The 17,205-nt window shown below is 39.7% G+C and overlaps 1 protein-coding gene across 1 annotated transcript in view; it reads left to right on the top strand.

Moving 5' to 3' along the window:
- SNTB1 (syntrophin beta 1) overlaps positions 1 to 11,333 on the top strand; it is a gene marked incomplete at both ends in the record, with an annotated part of 240,338 nt that extends 229,005 nt beyond the window's left edge. The window contains 3 exons of the mRNA XM_080693952.1: positions 5,791 to 5,987; positions 7,612 to 7,802; positions 11,241 to 11,333. Of these exons, the coding sequence (XP_080550078.1) occupies positions 5,791 to 5,987; positions 7,612 to 7,802; positions 11,241 to 11,333 (481 nt within the window). The remainder of the gene's footprint in view (positions 1 to 5,790; positions 5,988 to 7,611; positions 7,803 to 11,240) is intronic.
- Between the last annotated feature and the right edge of the window lie 5,872 nt (positions 11,334 to 17,205).

The raw sequence follows: 17,205 nt of genomic DNA on the forward strand, positions 1-17,205 counted from the left end.
TCACATATCACTTTATTTAATTTTCACAATACCATGAAGTAGACAGATTATTATCCCTAGTATGGGGTTAAGGAAACTGAGGCATGAAGAGTTTAAGAAATCTGCCAAGGAGCCAAGAGTGGTGGTGCACACCTGGGATCCCAGTTCTTGGGAGGCTGAGACAGGAGGATTGAAGGTTCAAGGAGAGCCTCACAAGCAGTGAGATTCTCAGCAACCTAGAAAGACCCTGTTTCAAAATAAAAATTAAAATAGATCTGAGGGGACCGGGCGTGGTGGCACACGCTTGTAATCCCCACGCTTGGGAAGCAGAGACAGGAGGATCGCGCAGGTTCGAAGCCAGCTGCGCACGCTGGCTTAGGAGACCCTGTTTCCAAATAAAAAATGTAAAAATAGGTCTTGGAGTGTAGCCCGGAGGTAGAAGGGCTTCCAGGAACCCCAGTATCACCAAAAAAGAAAAAAAATAGATCTGAGGGTGTAGTTTGGAAGTAGAATGGCCCTGGGTTCATTCTCAAGTACTACAAAAACAAGAGAAGGAAGGAAGGAAGGAGAAAAGGAAGGAAAGAAGAGAGGAAGGAAGGAAGGAAGGAAGGAAGGAAGGAAGGAAGGAAGGAAGTTAGTTGCCAAGGCATCTGAGTCAGTGAGAGCTGGGAGTTGAAATTCCTATCCAGGTTTTTACCTGTTCCACCTCCTCGTACCTATGGCTTCATTCTCTTGCCCCACTTGCAACTATTACATGGTCTTAGTCATTTTTTTCCATTTATTCACACTCCTAGCCAATATAAAATATGAAATCTTGCTGGAGTTTGTGTCTTTTCTTCCAACCATGGGATGTATCTACCTTTTTGTAGCCAGGGAACAAAGTTTCTCAAGCAATTTAAGTTAAAACTTGGAAACTGGATGTGAATGGCAGCTTGAAAGACTATCCCAGGGGACCAGTATTTTTTCCTGGCTGGGTAAGGAAGTTATCTTTTCTTGGGAGGCAACATTTTCTTGGTTACTATAGTTTAGTTCCTGCTACAGATAAGAGACAGATGGTCATATTTTTTAAGGATACACAAATAGCTTAAAATGTAAAATAATTGAAAGATAAACAATAGCTATTTCAGAATCCCCCTTGAGACTCTGAACAGAACAGATCTTTGGGAAAAAATCTTGTAGAAATATAAAGTCTGTTCCTGGCAGAATGGGGGAGGGGAACAGACAGGCAGATTTTAACCCTACCTTTTCAAATGTCTAAATGATGACTTCAAATCTTAATGTCCTCTGACATTTACTTGGCACTCAATTCTCAGAACCAGGCTAAAGTAATATGTTCCCAAGTATTGTCTACAAATAAAAAGCCCATTAGGGAAGTCCTTTCACCGGTCCCAAATTACAAAGCATTTTAGAAAAGATCAATTGTGTGTATGTCTGAGTGCTTTCCTTTGCAAAAAATGAACTTTAACTTTTTAAAAATTTTTATTTGTGCATTGTATTCATACATCATAATGGGGTAAAAAATTTGTGTAGGAATACATGAAAAACATGCATATGTGCAGTTATCCAACCAGTGCTGATTGACAAGGAGAGGGCTAAAGACCATGGAATCAGTGGGCGAGATCGGACTCCTACCTTAACAAAGAATAAGGCGTGCTAGCCAGTAATCATAAAACAGTTGGGATAAAAGGATCCAGAAGCAAGGCCCACACTTATGGAGGAGACCAGAGAAAGATGTGCTGGGACAGGAGTTCCAGTAGATCACTCCGTTGTCAACAAACTGTTTTCCCAACATCTGCTACCCAGGAGCCGTCAAGGTTGATACATGAACAACACCTCTTACCAATGAGCACCCACTACCTCTGAGCTGCCAGCTGAGGCAGTCACAGCCTTGCTCCATGTGTTTCTGCCTCATCTTACCTCTCAAGAAGCAAACTCTGTTTCCAAGTGTGGTTCCCCCTAGGAGGGCCAAAATCTAGAGGTGGCATTGATGAAACCATAGACTTTCCAAGGGAATGTCACTCGCTGCCATCCCCGGGAAGTCCCTGGCCTGCCTATGTTTGGACACTTGCTCAGATATGATAGACATTTATCTTCTCCCCTTTCTCCTCCCCATTCCTCACTCAATCTTCTCTTTTCCAGACAAAACATCTCCAAACTATGCTCTTATGCAATAGTTTTGGGTACTTTCCTGTTCTGATCATTGTCTTCTTATGTCCTAATGTTAATAACACTGGTATCCTACTATTTGTTTTTATGCATGTACAAACATTACTCAGAGTGGGCTCCCAGAGATGTCATTATATTCCCAAAGGTGTTCATGACACAAAAATATTAAGAAGCACTCTCTTGAAGTGTGAGGCCTGAGGATGAATGCTGTATTTCAGCTCTCATTGGATTTGTGCAGGAGAACATAAGACAGTCACATATTCAAGTCCAGTGGTGTGGTTTAAGGTCACATTAGTATTGTTGATGACTCTGGGTTGAGGTGACCATCAACTAGATTTGCAATGGTGTTTCCACATCATGTCTCACTCATTATTGTTTTGTGGTTGTTTGTTAACTACAACACGTAGCTATCTTACATTCTGATTCTCCTTTCTCCTAACTTTTGGAGCATCTAATAATTAGTAGATTACTAATTACTGTTACTGTTGTCCTCTATAACTTCATAAAATTTATTGGTAAATGTTTAACAACACAGTTCGGGGAATATTCCTCTCTCACCCTAATTAAATCGAATCATAAAGATAAGAGTTATTAACAAAGTAAGTTTTGTACCAAACCTTTTTAAGTCTAATATGAACATTGCAGAAAAGTTTCTCAGCAAGTTCTTTCCTGATATAACTGATGAATCATCTCATAACAAATCAACAAATAATGTGTACAGTGTGCAAAAAGATATTTTCCCAGTAGAGAATTTAATAGAGTAACAAGTTACATGTGCTGAGAATCATTAAGATTTAACGAATATTCCACTCTTTTCTTCCTCTGGTCAGTCAGTGCTACCATGATAGCCTCGTATAAATAAGAATCCTAAGCCAGGTGTGGTGGCACACGCTTGTAATCCCAGCATCCGGGAGGCTGAGACAGGAGGATAGTGGTTCGTGGCAAGCCTCAGCTACTTAGTGAGGCCCTTTGCAACTCAGTGAGACCCTGTTTCAAAGTAAAGAATAAAAAATAGGGCTGGGGTGTATCTAGGAGGAAGAATGCCCCTGGAATCCATCCCTAGTACCAGCAAAAAGTAAACAAATAAAGGAATAAATAAATATATAAATGTCTGAAGTGTACATGCATGTATGTGTGCACACGCACACACACACACACTCCACATTCTCCATGAGAGAGATCATCTTTTTCTTACTTTGCTTCTTCTGCCTCTACAATATATTTATTTATGCTGGCCCCAGATCGTGACAGAGTTGAGGTCTTCTGAATAGAATTTCAGGCGATTGAAAGTGAAAACGAGTTAGGTCGGGCAAGGTATAAGGGAATGAAGTTATTGAACGCTAATTATGAGGTACAAGCACTGGAAGAGGTGCTTCTATTTAATTCTAATGTTATGAGGGCAAAAGTGATATTTTTACATAAAATCTGATGGTAAATCTAAAGAATAGAAATAGTTATTGAGTATAAACCACATGCTGGTTTCTGTGCTAGCTACAATACATAGATTAATCCTCACAACACTACCATACAAGGTAGTGGTTTATAAAAAATTTAACATGTGGCAGAAGAATTGAATGGGAGTCGAATGCAGCTGTTTACATTTCCCAGCCTTCTGTCCTGTTGTGCTTGGCATCCAGCCTGCCACCTGTGTCCAACGAATAGATTCTGAGTTTTAAAAAGAAAAGGTGAATATATTTTCTTAAAGCAACAATAATGTAAACACCACTGGATATAAAAACACTTTTGAGTAACTCAGAAAACCCAATGTACTTTCTTGCTTCCTAAAGATACCTTTCCCTAATAAATTTTTACCTAGTTCCCAATCTCTTTAAAACCTCCGACAGGCTTTGGAAGGTTACTTTCTGTTTTCTGTAGCCTTCTGTGACTCTCAATCCTCAGGCAGCTTCTCGGTCACTCTTGTCTGCTTCCCATTCCCAAATGCCCTCCTCTCTCCCTCTGGATGTTAAATCCTTGTGTGCGGACGCCCACGCCAGCAGCTGCTTCTCCTCACGCAGTGCAAGGTTCTGCTCGCAGTGCAATCCATGGGACTTCTATATCTTTAATGAACCTCACAGCCAAAAGGCTTTACAGCTAGACTTTCTCATCAAGTTGGCGTTGAAAAGCACCCTTCCCACCAAATTACACCTTTACAAGTGAAATTGCCTCAGAGTCACACATCAATCTTGTTACTAGAAATTCAGCAGCTATAATATGCTGTATTCTACCCAATAAATTTGTTCTACGGTATTTAGGTTTACAAGAGAAAAATAAGCTTTTGGATTTCCTTTGAGCAATTTTTAATCTAGAGGTAACAAGCTCTTTGACTGAGAAAATAACTCTTCCGTCCACGGTGTGGATAGACACCTGGCATTTCTCTAGCAAATGGTAAAGCGTTGCTTTCTGTATTCAAAGATAAGGATGAGGATGCAAATGCCCTGGGGAGAAGTAACATTTACAAAATTACACTGACACTGCTCTGCAAATGATTGATATTCGAGTTCCTCCCAAAAGGAATAGAGAGAACAGGAGCTTTGTTTTGCAAGGTGACCAGGAGAAGAAGCAGGAGCCTGCGCCTGCTCAGAAGGTGGCGCTCACAGCACTGCGATTATTCACGTTTTAAAGGTGGCCTTACAGAAATTTGCTTACTCTACAAGTCACATTCTAGGCCAAGGGGAAGTGCTAATGTCAGTGCGAAAACTTTGCATGATTAAACAAAAACAAAAAAAAAACCTCTCTTGAAAATCCCTTTAATGGCCACTAAACTACAATTCTCTACCACTTCTCAAGAAATCTAGTACTACCAGCTTTATTTCCAGGATAAACAGATTGCTGTTTCTTCCATTGAGTCTCCAGGTATTTGCTTGCATTTGGAGGCTATTTTGTATAACAGAACTGCAACCCAGAAGTACACCCAATGCAGCTAGGTCCTCCTAACCACAGGAGACAGAGGGAAACTAAGTCTTACACAGGAAGCAACAGATTCACTTTCTCATCTCACATTCATGCTAGGGTATATATTGCTCAGGCGTGGAATGGTGGCGAGACTCTTACACCGTATTTGCGTTCTCTCTCTCCCTCTCATTTTTTATTTTTTTTAATTTGGGGATGTATGAATATAGCTGAATTTGCACAAGGTTGAAGTTATGTCATTTGACTCTTCTGCATTTTTTTTTTTTTTTTTTTGCGGGTCTGGGGATGGAACCCAGGGGCATTCTACCTCCGAGCTACACCCCCTGCCCTATTTTTTAATTCTTTATTTTGAAACCGGGTCTCACTGAGTTGCAGAGGGCCTCACTAATTAGCTGAGGCGAACCGCGATCCTACAGTCTCAGCCTCCTGAATGCTGGGATTACAAGCGTGTGCCACCACGCCCAGCTCACTCTTCTGCATATTTAACCAAATGCAAAACAGCTCGGGGACACTTTGTGATCTCACTTCCTTCACTGGAGAAAAGATAACAGAAAGCTTTGGGGAAGAGCAGAGCGTAGTGGTCACCTTTGGTTTGAGATCACAAAAATGACAGCAGGTCACCAATTTGTAGTTTTTATGAGATGATATGCCAGGTGTATGAAATGATGACAAATTTGATGATATCTTTTCTGTCTGTCTGTTTGTCTGTCTTTCATTTTCTCTCTTTCTCTACAGGTTAGTCCATTCTGGTCCAGGAAAAGGATCTCCTCAGGCTGGTACAGATCTATCCTTTGCAACGAGAACTGGTACCAAGCAAGGGATTGAAACACATCTCTTCAGGGCAGAGACCAGCAGGGATCTTTCGCATTGGACCAGGAGCATAGTACAAGGGTGTCACAACTCGGCAGAACTCGTTGCCGAAGTCACCACCGGTGAGTACCACTGGCTATGGGCTGCACTGTCACAGTATTCAAGGAAGGATGCACGCTCAAGGTAGCTCCCATCACTGGTCTTTTACAATACTTAAATTTCCAAAGGTAAACATAAAACATTCTTAAGTTAGATACTGGATGCCCTACTAAAATGTAATCAAAGGCTTATATTATGCAAGGCCTTATTTCATCTTCATTCAAGAAAAGTTGGTACCTTAGATAGTCAGTTATCATTTTTTCTAACTGGCTTTCTGGAAGAAAGAAACTATAATGTATGAACTAGCAGAGTTCTTGGTTATAAATGACAGGAACTGATTCAGAGTAATTTATCACAGAATAGTATCAGAAATATAGTAGGCAGCTCAAAGAATAGAGCAGAAAACTGGAGACCTGGAGGGCAAGATTCAAAGGGCAAGGGTTTTAAGTGATACATTCACAGGTTTTTCTAAATATGGATGAGGATGCTGGGGGTGGTTGCCCTTTCCTGCTCATATTCTGCAAGAGCTGACTCTTGCTAAACACAGTGAGACACCCTGATAAAAGCTGGTACCTTGGCACCTGACTTGCTCCAGAGGAGATGTTTTTCTTTCACACCTTTGGATCAGTGGACGTCCTGTGGATACCACCCCTGAAGTTCCTGGGTGCCCCTCTAGGTCAAAGGAAGAAATAGTATTCTTCATGGAAGGTGCCACTGCAGAGATCTGCCTGCAACAGCTTCTCCAGGACCCAAGGCCATCAGAGAAATTAAAAGAGCACCCCTTTCGATGTCTTAAATGAGGTTTGCTTAGCCTTTTTAAAATTAAAAAGCAGAGTACTTTAAAATTACTCACTCCTAGCCAGGCGTGGTGGTGCACACTTGTAATCCCAGCATTCGGGAGGCTGAGACCAGAGGATTGTGGTTCGTGGACAGCCTCAGCTATTTAGTGAGGACCTCCACAACTTACTAAGACCCTGTTTCAAAATAAAGAATAAAAAAATAGGGGAGAGGGTGTATCTCGGAGGTCGAATGCCCTTGGGTTCCATCCCCAGACCCGCACCCAAAAAAAATTACTCACTCCTGAGTTCTTAAGTATGTTACTTTTTTTAACTATGGAAACCTAATGGGAGATGTTCTCTTCTTTCACCCAGAAAACGTGTGTGTGTGTGCACACGCGCGTGCGCGCACGCACGCACGCATATGTGGTTAATGGTGATGATATTGATGATGATGACAATGATAATGATGATGATTCAGAGATGGTTTATTTTATTCAAATCAAATGTGTCTTTTCTGGCTACTGGCAAGGTCCATCTGGCCACTGGGAAGCAGGTCATACACCTAGCTATTGACCAGTGTGTTGTCAGATGGCCAGATGAGAGCTACAGCCCAGAAAGCGGTAAATCCCAATCAAAGAAGTTTCTTTCTATTTCTACCCCTCTGTTTCATGGGGCTAGTTAAAATATAATATAAAAACAATCCAAGGGGAATATTTTGGTAAACAATTGCTATATTTTTACTTTACTTTTTTTTAAATCTGTGAGTAGTCCCTGGGACTGAAGAAACTAGAGATGTTAAGTGGCTGGAGAAATGAATTGATAAATTGATTTCCACCATTTACACTTCTCTCTCCTCTCCTCTCTTCAGCTTGCACCTACAAAACCCAGGAGTGCCGTCTGACCGTACACTTTGATAATGGATTTTCACTTTCCACTGAGCCCCAAGAGGGAAACTTCTCCAAGACAATCATACAGGCCCCTTATGAAAGGCTCAAAATGTCTTCAGATGATGGAATCCGGATGTTGTATTTAGATTTTGGTGGCAAAGAAGGAGAGATTGTAAGTGTACTTTCCTCTTGACAATGTGATTTTATCATTTCATTATTTGACGTGCCTATAATGAGTCATAAACACAATCCTGCCTTATGTTTACTATCTGACTGTTAAAGTAACTGTTTAAAAAAATATATGGTTTTGGCCGCGTGTCCTAGCACACGCTTGTAATCTCCGCGCTTGGGAGGTGGAGACAGGAGGATCACGCAGGTTTGAAGCCAGCCGTGCTGGCTTAAGAAACCCTGTTTCCAAACAAAAATATAAAATAGGTCTGGGAGTGTAGCCCGGAGATAGAAGGGCTTCCAGGAACCCCAGTACCACAAAAATAAATAAATAAATAAAAATTAAAAATTTTTTAAACCATAGTTTTTAATCATTAGAACACTGATTATATTAAATTATTTCAATGTTTTTCCCTTTGGTTACATTTTTCATTAGAAGACTATATAACTGTTTGAATCAAAGGAAAAGATCCTTTACAAGGTTAGAATTAAATGCTTATCAAACAAAATCTCAGCAGCTCTAAAAATGCGCCATTTTTAAAAAAGTATAAAACATCCAATAAAGCCTGGGCATCGTTCCAGGTGTGAGGGATGCAGGAAGGTAATCTAGGCATTCCCCGACACCCACCCACGAAGACTCAGAGGAGCAGAGGGGACAGTTAGAGGTAGGAGGCGCCCGACAAGAGACAGTAGAAGAAACACCAGGAAAACAAATGGAACCTGGTTGGATCTGCCTGAGCAGAGAGGGGGACAGACAAGGGCACAGAAGTTTGATGCTAATGTGAAATAATATCCCATAAAATTAGCAAGTCTATCAGTTAAGGTAACATTTGTCTCATACTAATGCAAATGGTTCATGCATTTATTGCAATACAAGGGATGGAACCCAGGGGCATTCTACCTCCGAGCTACACCCCCAGCCCTATTTTTTAAATTATTATTCATTATTTCAAAACAGGGTCTCACTGAGTTGCAAAGGGCCTCATTAAGTAGCTGAGGCTGTCCACGAACCACAGTCCTCCTGCCTCAGCCTCCCAAATGCTGGGATTATAAGCATCACCCAGCTTAATAGTTCGTGCATTTAAACACATGGTTGTCTATGATCATGGCTGCCTGACATCATGAATATTATTACATATTATTACTTCAGTTCCACCCAGGATGAGAATTGCACGCTCTTCTACCTTCAGCCAAGGGTAGTTCTTGACATTTCTCAAAAAGACACTGCATCTCAATTAAGCTGTCAAGTTCAGAACTTCAGAGAGGCCCTTCATCTTCATGAGTAGTTTGTGTTCAGGTTAACCTCCTAGCCACCAGGTTAATATTTGTTGACCTCCCCCCTCCCGTAACAGAGATGGAGTATATGTAAGATACAAGAGGTACAGCTCAATTTGCAAAACCATTTCACTTTAGTGGCTGGCATTCCACAATCTTTCCTCCCTCTGCTCCCCATGTCTCTATATTTATTACAGTCATTGCTTCTATGGGACTTTATTGGCGATTTTCTGGAAACCATCTGGGTGACTCAGAAGGGGCTAACTGAAAGAAAGGGCCAAGTACACCTTGAACAGGGCCCACGAGCCTTCACATGACTGTCACGCTTTGTGACCCTGCTGACCCCATCCCAGGACAGGCTTGGTGCCGCTGTAGCCACTAACAGTCAGGAGGAAGTAAGTCCACTCCCTGTGGCGCCTGGTGGATCCCAGCTCACTTCTGAGAACTCTTTCCAGCCAGCCTTTTTTCTAACCTTTATCATGGATCCACAGAATTTTTTTAACTTTTTTTTTTTTATTTGTATGTTTTGACCTTTCAGAAGTAGCCCAAAGCACCTGTTTGGGATTCAAGTAGTGATCTGAAAGTCCATTTTAACTGAGAATACTTCTAGTTCTGCTGCTGCTGTATCAATCACCCAGTGTGTACTTTTTCCTAAAGGTGACTACTCTCCAGAGAAGCAGAGAACAGGAATCAGTCTCCTATTTTATTCTGGGCTTAAAAATTCAAGGCTATTTTTGCCCATGAGGAAAATCACTTATGTCTAAATTTCAGCCTTTCTGCCTGTAATTATGACCTGACTTGGAAGATTTAGGAAGGACTGATTTTTTTTTTTTTACTGCCAGTACATTAGATTGATAAGTGCTAGTTCAGATAGTCCCCAAATGTATAGTAGAGCAGCCTTGGGAGACAAAAAATGGTCTTTTCTGGTATGGGAAGGGAATAGAGATGTTGTAGAACATGCAATAAACTGAGAGTCAAGGTCTCCTGAGTTTTCTTTCCAAATCTGCAGTCAACCAACTGTCTTGGGAAAGTCCTTTTATTTTTTCAGATCTGAATCTCCCGATCTATAAAATACAGAGATCAGGGTAGGTCATCTTCACCGTTATTTCTGAAAGTTGCCTTCTCTATTAGTGACATAGGACGTTGTGGTGAAGCCCTGGCTATGACAGCAGGTAGACGTAAACTCAAGCCTACACTTTCCACTTACTCTAAGATCTACACTTTCAGAAAGTTTTACAACTCCTCTATATCTTAGCTTTTCCATATAAAAATGGAGATAATAACAGCTACCTCCCAGGGATTTTGAGAGAGGGATCTAAGTAGGCTCGAGAGTGGCACAGGCGCTGACTTGCAGTGAGTACCACCTTAAATTTGGTAGATGTGATTGTCTGCTCAAATTGTTCTTTTTCCCCAGCAGTACCATCATCAAAATGAAACACGAGACGAGAATTGGGTCAGAATTGGAAACAACTTCCCCAATTTCCCTCAGTTAGTCAGGTGATATAATTAAACGTCTAATGTTCCAACCATACAAGTGCTACGCTCTGTAGGAAACACACTGAGGAAGTTAAGACTTTAGAAGTCACCTTCATAGAGATGTGACATGAATGCTCATAATGGTTCAAGAATAGAGGACCATGAAGACACTGCTGCTAAGATTCTACGTTCACCATTGACAAGCAATTTTTACATGCAGTATCTTATTTAATACGCTCATTACTCCATGCATTTGTAAGACTCAGAAGAGTCATTTAAGTGACTTGGCCAATATTACATATCTAAAAAAATGTCAGAACCAGGACTCAAACCTCATCTTCAGATGTGAAATATAGTCCCGCTTCATGCTATACCAAACCCTACATAAATATCACCATTACGGAACCAAAAGTAAATGGTTTATATAGTCAAGAAGGAAGCATCAATATTTATAGAAGTGGTATAAATAAATTTCACAGAACCTATTTTGGAAAATAAATATATAAGATTTAAGGAACAGGTTCAAAGAGTTATTCCTTCATCTCATTGGAAAGCAAAATTTTAAAGCATAATTGCTCCAGTTAACACTTAAAAGCCGGAAGTGCATATGGATCTGTTTGATGTGTAAATCACTATTCAGCATCAAGCATTAATTTTACATCTCTCATGCTCTCTTCTTTTTAAATTTCAGCAACTGGACCTTCACTCCTGCCCCAAGCCAATTGTTTTCATCATCCATTCCTTCCTGTCGGCTAAGATTACAAGACTGGGCTTGGTGGCCTGAATGGAGGGGCGACTTGCCAGCAGAGTGTGTGGCATCAGGCACCACCTGTAATGTGCAGTTCACCAGATGTAGCATGTCATTGTCACCTTGAGGTCTCAGGAGTCATGTGTAACTGTTCCAGGTTCCTCTGTTGGTTTCAGCAACTACAAGGGGTACCCTAGTGAAATACCGTGAGGATTATCAGAATAAAACTTGTTAGAACAGAACAAAGTTAAAGAGGTGAGGGTGACTGAATATACACAGCATAGCTTCTACACAGTGACAACCAAGAACATGGCCATTAGAACAGCATGCGCAGATCTTAATCATACCAGTTCCTAGGCAACTGGTTCACCCAAATAAGCCAGGGCTGCAAAGATGAGAAATGGATATTTTCCCCTACTCTCTTGCCCCAGTAACAATGATCTCTAGTTTTCTTGTGATTTATTTCCTAATTCTAGTTGACTTGACTTTCACTGGTAGGGAAAGAAATATTTTTCAAATGAAAACCCACCTTTTATTTAGGTATGAAGCAGCTATTACATTTTTTCTAATGACTTATCTTTCAGTGATATGAACTATTCCAAAGTATTCCCATTAGCAAATGAACAGAAATTAAATAAAGCATCAGATACTGATCTAAGCTATAAACTGATAGAATCTGAGCCAAAGTCAACTGCTTAATTCACAGAACTTTGCTGAAGAGTTGTGTGCACAAGATGAGACTAAACTTACACCAAGGTCTGCTGTGTTATAGATGAGACTGATAGCTTTATTTGTAGGAAAACTGTGGAATTTTAAAAAATTATTGTCATCTAATTTATACACATACATATATATTTATAATAAGTTACCTGGTGGGGGTTGATGTCCCTTTTTTATTATCATTAGTGAAAGCACTGAGCAATTGATTGACTTGTTTCTGCCTGTCCATTGTTTGCATGCATTTTCAAGCAAGTAATAGAGTGGTCTCATTTAATTCTCCATGCTGGTGAGTTTTGCATACAGACCCTGCTCTATAGTCAAAACTACTGATGGTATCTACAACTCTTTGGGGATTCCAGGGAAATGATATAATGACCTAATATTTTTCTACAAGAATATTTTGAGACGGTGTATAGCACATTACTGATTCAGTGATTTTACTTTTATTTTTTGAACCAATTAACTAAAAATAACACTTATTTGATTTTGGAGTTGTTTTTTCTCAAACTTTGAAAATTAGCTCTAGAATTTCTGTAAGCATTTCTAACACTAATTTTCCCTGTAGTTTTACATAGACAAATGTTCTGTGTAGATCTGTGTACTTTAAAAATCATATTTTAACAAATACCTATGCAAAGAGCTTTAAAAAGTGAAATTAGTCAAAGAAAACGTGATTTTTCTCCCTCAGTCACATATGTTTATCAAGTCTAAAGTTTTTTTTTTGTTTTTTTTTTTGTTTTTTTTTGTTTTTTTTTTTGGTGGTACTGGGGTTCCTGGAAGCCCTTCTACCTCCGGGCTACACTCCCAGACCTATTTTTTACATTTTACATTTTTATTTGGAAACAGGGTCTCCTAAGCCAGCGCACGCGGCTGGCTTCGAACCTGCATGATCCTCCTGTCTCTGCCTCTCAAGCGCAGGGATTACAAGCGTGCGCCACCACGTCCGGCTAAAGTTTTATTTTAAATCAACATTTCTCCAAAGTATGTATCATTCAACATTAGCTCCAAAGGGCACTGGTTCAGTGGTATTTGGCTGGGGAGGTAGGAGTTGGATAAGAATTTGGTTATAAAAAGCTTTGTTAAGTACTGAATTTAAAATATTGCTTATTGCCGGGCATGGTGGCGCACACTTGTAATCCCCACGTTTGGGAGGCGGAGACAGGAGGATGGCGCTGGTTTGAAGTCAGCCGCATTGGCTCAAGAAATCCTGTTTCCAAATAAAAAGTATAAAAATAGGTCTGGGAGTGTAGCACAGAGGTAGAGAGGTTTCCAGGAACTCCAGTACCACCAAAAATAAATAAATAAATAAATAAAATATTACTTATTTGATGATTGCCAGTCTCCTCCAAAACCCTAACATTCTTGTGATTCTTTAAGACAGGGGCGTCTGCTATGCCATTCCTTACACTTACTTACAGAACTCCTTTCTAATGGAGCATCTTGTAAAACTAGTGTTTTATAAACAGTGCATTAGAAAAAAGCTTCAGGATATTGACTTTTTGTTGTTTCCTACTTGAAGTGCTGAAGAGTGAAGTCCTAGCTTATACACTGTAGGGACACATTAATGCATTTGTAAATGACATTGTTCTCTTTCACTATATATTTTCAAAATCACTGGAATGTTGTTATACTGTGTATTGTAAATAACATATTAAATGCATATATTAAAGCAAATAGTTTAATTCAACAATATGTAATCTAAGGTGCTCGGTACTACATGAAGTATGAGTTAACTACTCTTAAGTTGCAAAGATCTTATATATATTTATAGACAAATTAAAATGATCATAATTACAAATATTATTTCCTCATCAAGTTTTGGACTGACTGACATCTGTGTGAGAATCGACAGAAATTATATCCTCTACATTTATACAAATTTAATTTAAATATTTATATTTTAGGGAGAGTATATTTGAATAAAATTAATGCATTTCTGAAGTAAATTAAAATGTGTTATTAGCAAGAAACAGAAAATTTTACTACAATGACTGTGTATGTGAACCATTTTCCCTCCTAATTAAAGTGTATCATATCAGAGTGACTGTGATAAAAAATCAGTTTCAAATAATCATTTTTTTCATTTTGAATTCAAAAAGTTATAATGAATACTGTATATTTTTATCTTGTCCTGAAGTGTGCTAGTATGTATGACACAACTTGTAAGTCTGAATTATGCCTGAGTGAATGAATCAACTGAGTCACTTGGGGGATTTGTTTTCTTCCCAATTCACTCTTTGCTTAATCCCATGAATTAATGAATTATTATACAGATGAACAATACTGTAATCTATCCTTCATGAAAAGCCGCCTATTTGCCAGTAGATGAGGGTAAATTTTGGGGGGTGGGGCATCTCTATAACCCATCTTATGGGAATCTGAATAAGGCCAATATAAATATAAATATTAATTTTTCCTACTTGAGCTATGTAGGAAAAATAAAACTCACCCAGCCAGAGGTGTTTACTTGATTCTATCAGTTGATCCTGAAACACATGTTCCCGTGTCCAAATGCTTGTTCACTTGGCATGGCTGAAGTCAGAAAGAATGGTCTTGAGGGTAAGAGTGATTCTCCAAAAATTAGTGGGTGGGACCTTCCTAGCACATTTTACAAACATTAGATATTCCATATTGAGGGCATCAGATCAGAATAGGTTTGGATGAGGAAGTCATTTTTTAATGTACCCTGAGAGTTTTTTTTAATGTGTCTATGTTTATCAAATCATGAACATCATGTGTTATTTATATATAAATTAAATAAATATTTGCCTCTGACTTCCAGTGCAGAAGTTTATTTTCTATTCCAAATATTTAATATGGTGGATTATATGGTGCTTTCAGGTAGTCACAGAAGATCATGGGAATATGATGATAAATCATGTTATTCTCTTTGCCAAGACTGGCCTTGGGAATGCTAATGGATAAAGTAGGTGTGTGTGTGTGTGTATGTGTGTGTGTGGTGTGTGTATGTGTGTGTGTTCACTGACCTTTTATGAATTCATTAAAAATATACAGGTTTAATCTCATTGCAGAAAACCTTCACAGATTCCCTAAAATATTAGTACTGTCCTCAAATTGTTAAGTTGTGTCTAGTTTCAGAAAGGTTTTAGCTAGGACCGAGGAATCTCAGTTTCAACTAACTTTTCATGGGATTTGACCTGTACACCAAGCTCCAAATACTTAAATCCTCTGTTGTACTATAATTTGGTTTATATTTAAATTGCTTAAAAATAAATAAAATAGGTTGGGATCTAGGAGTCTTTTTTACTAGTTGAAACTTAGAAGTACTGAGAGATGATCTACAACTGTAGGATCTCAGTTTGGAAAAGACCTCAGAGGTCATCAAACACATTTCCGCTCAAAGTTTATTATTTCAGCAGGATTACCTTTATGTGTAAGGTATGTGATTTGCAGTAATATAGCAACATAGTATATGCACAGAAAAATGAACATATGCCAATTATATATAGTTTTCTGGTACCGGGGCCTGAACTCAGGGGTATTCTTTCTCAGAATTATACCATCAGCCCTTTTGATTTTGAAACAAGACCTCACTAAGTAGCAGAGGCTAGCCTAAAACCTGCAATCCCCCTGCCTCAGCCTCCTAACTACTGAGATTATGGGCATATACCTTCATGCATATTAAAAAGTCTGCACCACCTAAAATAATCCCACACATACACCATGGTCAAGTTACTACATTTGGGGGAAACATCGACCTTGTATAATATGGCACTAAACTCAGGAATTTCTCCTTGAACATCTTTGAAATTGTTCATCCAGCCTGAAATTGAAAAATTCCAGCTACAAGGAGGGAGCTCCTTATCTCAACCAGCAGGTCCACACTCTTATTGGATGGCTAGAATTGTTTGAAAGGTCTTACATTCTTAGAGCCAAAACTTCTATCTGCCTAACCTTCAGTCATGACCCTAGTTCTACCCTAAAAAGCACTGAAAGTCCAATTTCTCTTCCATACAAATGTCTTATATACAAAGACAAGTCAGCACTGAGAGCTACTAAGTAATGCAAAATGAACTGAAAATGGATTTAAATCAGATATTTTAAAATATTTTTTATTTAATATATTTTTATTGGTGCGTTGTAGTCAAACATCACAGTGGAATACAAGACTTGTGAGGATATACAAGCACACATCATCCAATTAGTCTTTATCCAATTCCCATTCCATTCCCTTCCCCTCCCTCGATCCCATGCTTGATTTAGTGATTAACTCTGATATACTTGTTTATGTAAATCATGTATTTTATTTTCTGGAGATCTCTGAATTTCTGTGTTATCAGGTTCTGATAATATGGGGTTGTGGGCATTCATTGTTCTATTGTTGTTCCTCTTTCCCATGATTTCAGAAGTTTGTGCCTTCCCTGGATCACTATGACTTCACTTAGGGTGCTCTGTATCTCAAGTCTGTGGTAATCTCAGCTGCCACTACTCCTTTACTGGGTTGTATCGCAAAGTCTCAGACCCAGGGAGTTAATCAAGGCTGCGAGAGACTGTGGGGGTACCAGGTTGGGCGTTTTCCCACGGAGAGCTGCGACTAAGGTGTGGTATCTCTGCCACCACTACTCCTTCACTGGGTTGGACTGCAAAATCTTAATCCCAGGGAGATTATCAAAGTCCCTGGGCATGCAGTACAAGGATTTCTCCTTTAGGGGCCGCAATTTCACTCACGGTTATTGTGCATGTTGATCAAGAGCTCTCGAGGGCACGGTGAACTCGCTGTCGCTGCTGGCAATATGGCACTGCTACCACGCCCTCAGCAATGAGGCTGGCAATGCTGGCAGTATGGCGCTGCTGCCACGCCCTTGGCTGTGAGGCTGGCATATTTCTTTTCAGGTTTTGAGCTCTGTTCTGAGTACCTGGAAGGTGTGATGAGTTGAACACTGGGAGTTTTAGACGTTCTTTGTGCTGAAAGAACTGCTGAATTACACCTGAATGATCCACAGTTGCTCGCTTCAGTTCCTTGTTTACCTTTCCTTTCTAGATCCTGGTGCTGTGAGGGAAGATGGTGCCAGCACAGCCCCACTGCTGCATTGCGGGCTTGATTTCAGGTCTCTGGTTGTTCTTCTAGTCTTTTTTTTCTCTGTCCCTTGTGTTTACATTTTTTATTTTTCTGCTGATGGCATTTTCTGGCTATGAAAAGCGCTGATTTTGTGGCAATAGAGAACGA

Source organism: Muscardinus avellanarius (genome assembly GCF_963383645.1).
Source record: "Muscardinus avellanarius genome assembly, chromosome: 4".
NCBI classification, from domain to species: Eukaryota; Metazoa; Chordata; class Mammalia; order Rodentia; family Gliridae; genus Muscardinus; species Muscardinus avellanarius.